This window comes from Morone saxatilis, unplaced genomic scaffold (assembly GCF_004916995.1).
Source record: "Morone saxatilis isolate NCDOM2014 unplaced genomic scaffold, NCSU_SB_2.0 Contig19, whole genome shotgun sequence".
NCBI classification, from domain to species: domain Eukaryota; kingdom Metazoa; phylum Chordata; class Actinopteri; family Moronidae; genus Morone; species Morone saxatilis.
Window position 1 is genome coordinate 16640168 of NW_023339751.1, and position 10806 is coordinate 16650973.

General features: G+C 39.7%; 1 protein-coding gene across 1 annotated transcript in view; it reads right to left on the minus strand.

The window, feature by feature from the left end:
* Positions 1-10548, minus strand: part of srbd1 (S1 RNA binding domain 1) — a 49347-nt gene extending 38799 nt beyond the window's left edge. Inside the window, exons 1-10 of the mRNA XM_035664226.1 lie at positions 10436-10548; positions 10003-10067; positions 9268-9736; positions 8784-9023; positions 7994-8160; positions 7508-7625; positions 7266-7404; positions 6658-6754; positions 6291-6477; positions 442-545 (exon numbers count right to left, since the gene is read on the minus strand). Coding sequence (XP_035520119.1) covers positions 442-545; positions 6291-6477; positions 6658-6754; positions 7266-7404; positions 7508-7625; positions 7994-8160; positions 8784-9023; positions 9268-9736; positions 10003-10067 — 1586 coding nt within the window. The 5' untranslated portion in view covers positions 10436-10548. The remainder of the gene's footprint in view (positions 1-441; positions 546-6290; positions 6478-6657; positions 6755-7265; positions 7405-7507; positions 7626-7993; positions 8161-8783; positions 9024-9267; positions 9737-10002; positions 10068-10435) is intronic.
* Positions 10549-10806: the final 258 nt, after the last annotated feature.

Consider the following 10806-nt stretch of genomic DNA (forward strand, 5'->3'; position numbering starts at 1 on the left):
ATATATATACATATATATAAGAAAAAAGATAAGCTGACTGAAGCCAAATGCAAGTACAGTCATGCTTCAATTATACACATTTCTTTTGTATTCAGCTTTACAAATGGTAAGCTTATGATATGTTAATATTTTTTTTTCTCTGATCTAAAATTCAAAAGGGGTATTTAAATAATGCAGCAGTACAAATTAATGTGAGAGTTCTACCTAGAAAATAGTTTTTAATCCACTCTTCTTTAAATTGTACGTAAAAATATAAATCCATTAATAATTCTTTGTACTCAACTCCTCTAATTCCTAAGGTAAATTAGGATTTGTATAAAAGTGAGGATTCTTCATATTTGTCTAAAAAGCAATGTAAAGTTCAGTATTTCTCCACAAGTTCCAATTCACTGTAAATCCTTTAATACAAAAAATCTAAGTGTGTGTGTGTGTGTTTCTGACCTGTTGTTGATGCACCACCTGGTGAAGTCACTCTTCACCCTGTCGGGAATGTTTACCTTCACTGTCAAAATCTTCAGACTCTCCCCTCGGTTAATAGCCAGGGTCTGTACACACACACATGCAGGCAACCACACACACACACACCCTTTTTAATGCAATGCAATAAACTGTGTAAACAGTGCACATGAACACACAGAGAAAACCCACTTCCATCCCAACCTCACAAACTCTACAGGCCACAAACTGAAAAGTACAAACATTTCTGAAAAGCAGCAATTTAGATCCTTTATATCTACTTTATATCTATTGTGGTGTGATGAGTTTGCTTATGCAATTGTGAAACAGAGACAGCAAAATTCTGCAGTCGCATTGCTAAACTTTCAGTTCAATTTCAACTACAGAGCTATTAGTCATTTACACAGGCCTGAAATTCTTAACATGAGGATCCACATTTCTGTTATTTCCATTTGGCAGAAAAAATAATGCGAATATTCTTAATTAAAAATGTTTGTGCACACAGGGCTTAGTTTGTGTTAGACAAGGTGACTGTATACAGGACAAACGTATTAAAAAAAAACAACAAAAAAACACATGCACCAAAACTTCTACACAAAAGCCCCAAAACAAAATCCTTTAACTCTCCACATACGTGCGTGTAAAAGTGAGGAGCCTAGGAGTATATCCTGTGGCCAGGCCTGTTGTGTTGTGTGCTGGTCCCCCCTCAGAGGAACTGTTACATGCTGTTAAGCAAACAGTAGTAAGTGTCTGACCTTTTCAGTGGGGAACCTTTAGCCCACCACAGAACAGGGCCAAGAAACAAGACGTCAATCTGGAAACCAAGCGGAAGAAGCAAGCTGACAAATGCCACCACTACGCCACCATCAGCGCTGAGACCGCAAGGCCTACCCCCCACCCACACCCACACACATGGTGCCACAACCATTACCACTCAGCAGCACCCTCGGATGTGCTGCACCCATATGCAACACGCACACACACATAAATAAAGATATAAAACACAGCTAATGGCATAGCAGCGGCAAGAATGAATGCAGTGAGCTTGCTTGAATTATGATTAAAAGTTAGATTTCTCTTCTCTTGGCATGTTCCTGCCCTGGGCTGCCACACTGACTGTGATGAGATTTCTCAAACAATCTTCATCAAAGCACTGAAGTTTAACATGCTGTCAAAGGGAGGAAGCAAAACACTTCTTTCTCATGGAAAGCCCATGAGTGAAATTAAAGTAGTAAATACAAAACTGCCTTGTTCTCAGAGTTCAGTCTTTTCAAGATCATTTTGTGTGATGAAGAATGACATACAATCTTCTACATGATTGTCCTGCATAACAGACGGGTTACTACACTTACACCTATACGTAGCACACTGCTTGTCGAATGTGGGGATGAACAAGTATTGAAAAACTCAATTCTCTCTGATCCCTCAACAAAATTTGAGCTTTTTAAAACTAATGATGCATAATCTATGTACCAGATGTTGAACATTTGACAAAGTCCATCCTTCCATTCGTTGCCTGCATGATACATTTAAATGCAATACAGATAAGCTGCAAATCCACTAATCCTAAACTAAACTTCCGCTTCTTAGCATCCTGTAAATAAACCAAAAAACTCAACATTGAACTCGTCTTTGCCTGGGTGCCAAACACCAACTGTGGTCAACGCAGCTATTCCCCAACAAAATTAAAAACATTTGGCCGTCTCCAACAGTTGATGAAACCTTGCTCTGTTTTCCTCTGTAGCTGGCCACTGTCCTCGCTGATGATGAATAACCTAGTGCCTGTCTGTACATCTCTCAGTTTCTGCCTGGGTTGGGTCACTGGTGGGACACAGAGGGTGATCTTAAAGGAAGGGTGATGTGAGACAGAGTGAGAAGCGTGTGTTTGTGTGTTAGATGGGCCACGAGTGACATGTTGGCAAGTACTGGCCAAACTCTGACAAGACTAGACAGAATGTCTTTCCTAGATACCCCTTCATCCTTCCACCAGCCCTCAAGGGAGGGCAGTCAGCCAACGACCGTTCTCTCTCTCTGTCTCCATCTCTCTCTCACCCTTTCTTTAGAGGAATACCATCATCAACACATTTATCCATCTGACATATCAAGGATAAACAAATAGATACACACATACTGACACACACAGATACACAGCAGACTTGCAGATGTTTTGACCTGGCGGACACACATGGGGCCCACTGTACTGTGTAAAAAAGTAATTATATAAAACAGGTCAACAAAGCTGCCATCAGATTGTCTTAAATCTCTAAAATAAAAGTTAAGACTTAGCTGTACTAGCGCAAGAAGGTTAAAAAAACTGAGCATGTAATGTTCCTGATAAACAATGAAATTATAACTGGTAAAGCATGTGGAATGTAAACTACATTTAGTCTGTAGACAGTACGATTCCAGAAAAATATTGACTCTCTAAATATCAATGCGGGTCAGTTACCAGAAGGGATCAAGGTTCAGCATGATACACTGATCTTTTACACAAACATACTGGCTACTCAATGAGAACTCTGTACTCCTTCTGTTCCTTTCATACTCTTTTATTCTGTCTAAAAACAAACACAACACGGCACGGGGTCTGACGGCCAACACATTTCTGTAAGTACTGTCAGTACTTACAGAAATACACAGTACTTCATAGTACTTATAGTACATAGTTTAAAATGTGGCTTTAGCAAATGTTTTAAATATTTATATTATTATCTCAGTTGTAAATATTTATTATAAATGATACAATATTACAAAAATATAACCAATATATGTTGTAAATTTGATGGATAATTGACCATGTTCTACATTCTCAAAAAATGTATTATTTATTACACCAATGTACCACAAGATATAATACCATCAAATTCTTCATGGCCTCTAAAGCAGTAATTCTCAACCTTTTTGGTGTCAAGGATCCCCAAATTATTTGAGATTTAGTCTCAGGGATCCTGATTTAGTTATTCCATAACTGTCTATACTATAAATTGGTAGAATAGTTATTCTTTTACAGTCTCTTACTGTTTGTGTGTGTGTTACAGTGTAAATAAACTTGTTTTTCTCCACCTGTCCATCAAAAAGGAGTGTTTAATTGATGAAACAGTTCCATTTACCAAAGCTCCTCTGCAGGCGAGCCCCAGATTGGAGTGCTAAACTACCATTTGATCACAATGCAAATCGCATTAAAAATACCCCACTGCACAGTCAACAAATCTGCCCTGGCATACTGAAGAGCGTACCGGCTGCTAATAGCTATAAGGTAAATGCGTACTCTTCGATCAAGACTTCAAATCAAATCTGACGGAATTAAATCTGAGCTAAGCATCTCAACTAGATATGTCAAATGGCTTTATGTACCAACTTTAGATGAATTTATAAAAAATGTGACATATAATTCTATAAAAGCTTATATCAGTGGACTTATTCCATAAATATTGATGATAAATTATTTATTCTTTTAGGGCTGAAATGATTCGTCAATTTATCAATTACTCGATCGACATAAAAAAGTTGGCAATTAAACGCGTCAGTCATTTTTCAAGCAAAAAAACAGAAACATTCTCAGGTTGCAGCTATTAAATTCAGAGAATTTGCAGCTTTTCTTTGTCTTATAAAATTAATGTCTCTGCTTTGGGATGGTTGGTCCAACAAAACAAGCAATTTGATGACTGCAGCATCTTATAGGCAAAACAATAAATCAATAACATCGAGACAATAATTGCCAGATTCCTTTAAAATGAAAATTAGCATTAGTGGCAGCCTCATACCTTTTAATCCCAATGTGTATTTAAAGCATACAATGAAAATTGAATGTCCTTTTTTAATTTATATTTGTATGTCTTAGTCTAATGAATTAAAATGTTATTACTGTATCATTCTAAAACGAATCCCTTTTGTAAACTACAAATATTAAAAGGATGTAATGTCTTTCTCTTCTTTTGTACTTAATTTCGTCTGCCACCACAGGGTGTTATTTCCCATCTAGTGTTGAACTTGCATGTTCACTGGACCAACTCTAATCTTTCTATCGCCCCCTTCATACAATGCCCCATCCTTTTCCTTTAACAAACTACCAGAGCTGGGGCTTAATAAAATGTGCTAAAGCAAACGGGCAAGTGTGTGCTCACACACATGCCTCCTGTCAAAACACATCTCCCACCTGCTCCCCCTTCCCGACAACTTGACGGCTAGAAAAGGTTCATTTTAGCCGGAATCCGACAGCTAGCAGGGTCACAGCAGCCTGTGGATTAACACTCCATGACAAAAGCGAGTCATCAAATTAAAGGCCTCTCATACACTGGAGAGGAAAGGGGAAAAGGGGAGGCGTGGAGTGGACTGTAGGGCCGCGGTTTAGTCAGAAAAAGAGGGAGGGGGGCAGATCAGAGAGGAGCAAGAGAGATAAGTGACGGACGCACCTCAACGTCTTTCATCTGTTCATTCTCTCCCTCCCTTTACCACCCCCACTCCCTCTCCCCATTCTTCCGTCTGCCTGTGGGCCCAGCAGCAGTAGCTGTCACTACACGAGAGCGCCTGTCAATCAAAGCTTCCTAATCCAATGGCATGTCGGCAGGGGACATGTCACATATGTTAAGAGGAGAGAATGAGGGGACTTGCAGGGTGTGCTTGTGTGTGAGCAAGTGTGTGCGCATGCATGTATGTGTATGTGATTGTATGACTGTAGGGCAGAGTGCGGTTGCCAGAGAGTGTGGTGTGGCAGAGAGGCAGCGGGTGATGGAAGCTGTGGTGACATATGAGGCCTGGGACCAGCTCTGAGTAACCCACTAGTCACTAGAGGGACAGAGGGGGAGCAGAGGAGGCAGAGCAGGGCACAGGAGGGGTAAATACGGAGGCACAGACAAGGCTAACTGCGACTGACATGGCTAGCATTCAGAAGCAGCACAGATGAAGCAGACAGAAATGACACAAACACAAACAGATGGTGTGCATTTGTTTGGTCGTGTTCGTGTGTGGTTGTTCGTGTGTTGTGGTTTGATGTGTGTGTGTGCTGTGGTGTGCTATTGTGGTGTGTCGGTGTGGTGTGTGTCGTGTGTGTGTGTCCTTGTGTGGTGTAATTGTGTGTGTATCTTTTTGTGAGAGTGTACCAGGCTAATCAATACACACAATACAGGTGTAAATTACCAGGCTGGTGCTTTTATTTTGAAGGAGTAACGCCAGCAGGAAGTAAAAAGGCGCAGCACAGTAAAAGCGTGTCCTCCATACTTAGGAAAATGTCATACTTTTTGTTTGTTGAGCACCTGGCTGATAAAGGTACATGGTTTGTCAGTATTTCATTTCACCTTGCGTATAATATTGAGTAACATAACGTTTTTTAGTTTTCCTCATTTTCTAAATTGAGCCCGTGTAGATAACAATACTGCCATATTAGCCCAATGCACAGAAATTCTGTCAAGCTAAACAAGTAGTTAACATTCCTTGTTTAAAATGAATGACTAAATATTTAATTTAAATTAAATATGCTGACCTGTAGTACTACCACTAGCATTAAGTTAAACAGGTTTAAAAAGGAGATAGTTCATGATTTTCTCCTCAAAAGACAAAAAGGAAATTAAGCAAGTAAATGTGTGGATATGTTTATTTATTTTTTTTACCTGTTAATGCACTAGATGAAATCGTTTCGACTTGACTATAATGCTTTTCAAAATGTCCCCTCTATATAATAATTTTTCTTCTATGTAAGAAATGTGTGGCACACCAATACTCTTCAAGCACAAGATTTAGCTCTCTGTTATAGCGGTTTGTTGGTATTGTATTTGTTCCAACTTATGGTAACAAGAAGGGGTGGATGGATATGTTAAGAGGCTGATAAAATGGTCTACCTGATGGGACTGGATGCGCTGGATGTTACAGGTGAAGTCAAAGTAGAGGTGGAATTTGTCAATGTCCTTGTTTTTGTTTTGCTGGGGCCCTGGTTTTTTGTTGCCTTGGACAGACTTCTCCTGTTCTCTTTCCTTTAGTGCTGACTTGGACACAGAAGACTGGATGGTCACAAAGCTGTTCTCACACCTGTCACAAGAAGAGAGAAACACAGAGGGAAAGAAGAAGGAGGAGGGAACTGTATTATTATCAGAATATTGAGTAAAAGAAAGTCTGGTCCTAATATCAATGACAAACACAGAACTTGGTGGAAATTAAACTGAATCCTCACACAACATTTTAAACATGTGCGTGTGGATATGTTCTCACAATGTTTTCACGTATGTGAGTGTCTCAGGGTCTTTGGCAATCATATCGGCCAAGATGTGCTCCACACCTGTAGCCACTTCCTCCACCGATGACAGACCTGACACACAAACACACATGCTGTACTTAAAAACAGAACTCTTGGGGGCCTTTAATGCGATCAGGTAAAAGCCAATATAATTTCAACAATGTGTTGTTACATTTTTCACAATTTAAATGTCATTGTAAATGTTTGTGCATGTATGTCTGAATCTGTCTAATCTTTTTAATAAAAGCTGAAAAAATGTCTAATCCAATTAGTGAACATTAGGTACATTTCCTAATTCAAGTAATATCCTAAGCAGCTTAAAATCTGAAATCTGATCTAATTTTTAATTTAATTATATTTGTTTATTTTTGCAGAGACAGCCCATAATTAAAAGTAACTGCACCATGCAACATGTACAACTAACATGTATCTGCTGATTCTGTCTAGTGACAGAAATGACCAAACATGATCTATTAATAAAATAAAAAAAAAGAATTGGGGGTTCTTGTCCAAGCATAATGACTTTCGGTGCTATGTTTACCGGTGATGTCTACAAAACTCATCATTTTGTGTGTGTTTATACCTTCAGTACCAGGTTTTACCCATGCCCTTAAATCCAGAGTGTGCGGTGTGTCCAACAGTGTGGAGGCGGCCACCTCAAGGCCGAGTGCTTTGGCCCTGCGAGCCTTCGTAAGCTTGCTGCCTTTCTTATAGGGAGAATACTACAGACAAAGAAAGAAGCACTGGGCTGAGTGGTTGGAAAGGAGAGGTACTAATCACATTTAAAAGATAGATATTACTTTAGCAAAACAATTTTATTCTGACCACATGATCCAGTTCATCAGCTGATCGGCAGCTCCTCAGGTTTTGCTCCAGCTCAGCTGTCAAAACCCCGTCCTTCCTAAGGGTCTGAATCACAGACTGGGTCTTCTTGGCTAGAGAGCTGAAAAAACACAAATATAATATACAAAAACAAAAACAGATTAAATATAAAGTGCAAACACATAGAGACACAAACATATGATAACGTTATACACATACAAATGTAAAACACAATCATGCAACTGTCACTGTTTCAAGCCTCAACGCTTGACCACTAGCACCATCTAGTGGCCAATTTTAAATATGCTGTCTGGAAATGAACTAAACTCAGCTCATATAAGAAAACATTTCTAGACTACAGCTGTATATGTGAAACTCCGTATCTAATATATGCCTATACATGCATTTAATGAGTGCTAGCAGGAGTGTGAGTGGGTGATAAGGTGTATTAGTTTATTTTATTTTGTTTAAGATATTTCATTTGCCTACCGTAACTCCTCATATACCAGCTGGACGTCTCGGACAGCATCTGCGTCCATGTGGTTAATCATCTCTTTGCGGTAACGCACCATGAACGGCACTGTGTTCTCCTCACGAAGCAGTGAAATTATATTTACACACACCCATCGCTCCACACATGTCAGGGTGGACAGCAGCTGAGGGGAAGGACACACACATGTTCTATACATGTAAAAAGGTATTTAGGCTGTAAGACACTGTCCATATATCCACCAATTATTAACTTTTCAACAGACAATTTAAAAAAAATGTTTGTCCGTTGTTTATATCTTGGATCCAGTATCTGTGGGTGCCTTTAGAGATTAAGAGTGTTCATAAGAAAAGGATTCTTGTTTTCTCTTTGAGTCTCTTACATAGATATAGATGTGTCATTAAAACCTATGTTCTCCATCTCCATTGTTGGTAGTGGGTCATTTTACTGTATTGTACTAAATGTGTTTAACTATAAGTAACTATCAATATGCATACACTTACTATGTGTGTCCAACTCCCTGAATGGATAGCTGTTTTAGCCAGAGAGTTTTAACTAATGAAAAGGGAACAACAATCAATGGCAAAGCTACCTGTTGATAGTTCCCATCCATTTCCATTCTTTGCAACTTTATGTACACACTGGATCCAGTTTCAACATTTTTTATAATTCTGTTAAAAGGGTAATGTCCCCAACAACAGCTTATCAGCATTATTGCTGTGTGAGTAATTGTCATGTTGCTAAAAGAAGAATGTAAATACACTTATCACACCAACAAACCTACAATACCTCTATCAAGTCCCAGTTCATATTGAGTTCACTCCTCAGATCTTGTGCTTGTGATGATGGTAAAGCACTTGGTTGTCCCAGGCAGGCACCACTGGTCTTCTGTTTCTTTGGGCAGGGCTCATCAAACGTGAAATCCTCCTCCTCCACTTCCTCCTTCTTTGCTCTAAAACAGGCTAGTGATGACCCCTCGCCTGCCCATTGGTCAGCCTGATGGGCTTCCGACACGATAAATGACACCCTCTATAAGATCAAACAAGGGAAAGAAAAGCGGAAAGAGATCAAGAGAAATACACAAACGAGAGATTAGTCGTCTTTATGAAGTGTTGCAAAGAGATAGGCAACAAATGTATTCAACTGGCTGTTCTAGATGTAGCAATTTTGGTGTGCAAAGGTCAGAAACACACAGATAAATTATAATAATAATCTAAATTCAGTGTGTGTATAAATATAGATAAACTCTTACTAAATTGGCCATTAGACTTACCTCTTCCTTCATTCTGACACCTGGCCCACTGTCTTCGGCCCCCTGTTGCTCTGGACAATCCGTCTGTTTTTCTACTTTTTCTTCTCCAGGCCCATCTTCATTTTTGCCCTCAGCTTTTATTTTCCTCTTTGTTCCAGCCAACCCAGATGAACTGGAATCCTTCGGAACTTCAGCGGCCTGTGTTTTCCGCTGCGCAGCAGGTTTGCGTGGTGCTCTTGGCTTAGGATCTTTAGGCACTTTGGGAGCTTTAGGTTGTTTGGGAGCTTTAGGCACTTTGGGAGCTTTAGGTTGTTTGGGGGCTTTTGGCTCTTTTGGCTCTTTTGGCTCTTTTGGTTTAGCCGTTCTCTTGGCGGGTGCTTTCTTCTCTCCTGCTGCAGGGTCTCTGGCAGTCTTGCTGGCTTTTGGCTTTGGCTGTGCCGGACTCCATTCCTCATTATCGTCATCACTACTCTCCATCTGAGAAAAGGACCTGACGGTAGAGGAGGTATAATGTGTGAAATCAGCTAATTCTAATAGTAGAATAGGATTTTGCTCTTTGTGTTAAATGTTATACGTTTTCCCCAGGTTTGACTGGTCCCCAATATTGTAAACACATGATAGTGTCTCTAATGGATCAGAGATGAAGTGGATATCTGACCCCCAGTTAAACACAATGAACATAGACCATAAACACTGAAGTGCTGTCGTTGCAGAGAATTCCTGCTATGAATGAATGAATTAATAAAAATCACTTACAGGTCGGTGTCCGTGTATCTGTAGTTTACATCTTTAGCTGTTGTTGCTCGGGGTCTTCGCATCATCTGTTAGACAATGTGTTTAGTTAACTAGCGTTACATACAAGCACAACATCATTCAGATCACTGTCCTAACAACAGCTACTCATAGTTTAAGATAACGTTATATATCGTTACCCAGCAAATTCGCAGTTAGTTCACTTACAGTTAAACAGAGGGCAAAGATATTTTATATGTCCTGCAAGTATCAGCAACACTGAATAGTTTGCTAGCTATCATAACCAAGTTTAGGTTAGCTCTTATTTCAAATTTGGCGCTTCACGTTGACGCTAGCAGAGTTAGCTGGCTAAGTAGCACGACGACGTGGCATACAAACTAATAGCACTATTTGTCCGCATGTCATTAGGCTTGACAAACTAATTGTACTTTTATACCTTTGGAAATCAAACGTTGCAATTATTCGTGGGTATTCCGGTGAATGCAATGTTTCCTGCAACAGTGCTGCTTCAACCAATGACAACATCCAAAAGTCTTAAAGGGCAGGCTGTAGCTTCTTCCTCTTCTTTGGTTGGCTTTGGTTGGCTTACAGGCTCCATACCGCCACCCACTGGGCTGGAGTGTAACACAGGAGATTGGCTATAATGGCTTTCTCATTTTGGTTTCACTCTGTTAATTCAAGAAGCTCTGAGCTTTGAGATGTTGGAAAGGGTTATAGTCAATCATCTCTCAACGAGAGGCAGACACCCTCTCCACATTTAAGAGTAGGCTTAAGACGTTCCTTCTTTGATAAAGCTTATAGTTAGGG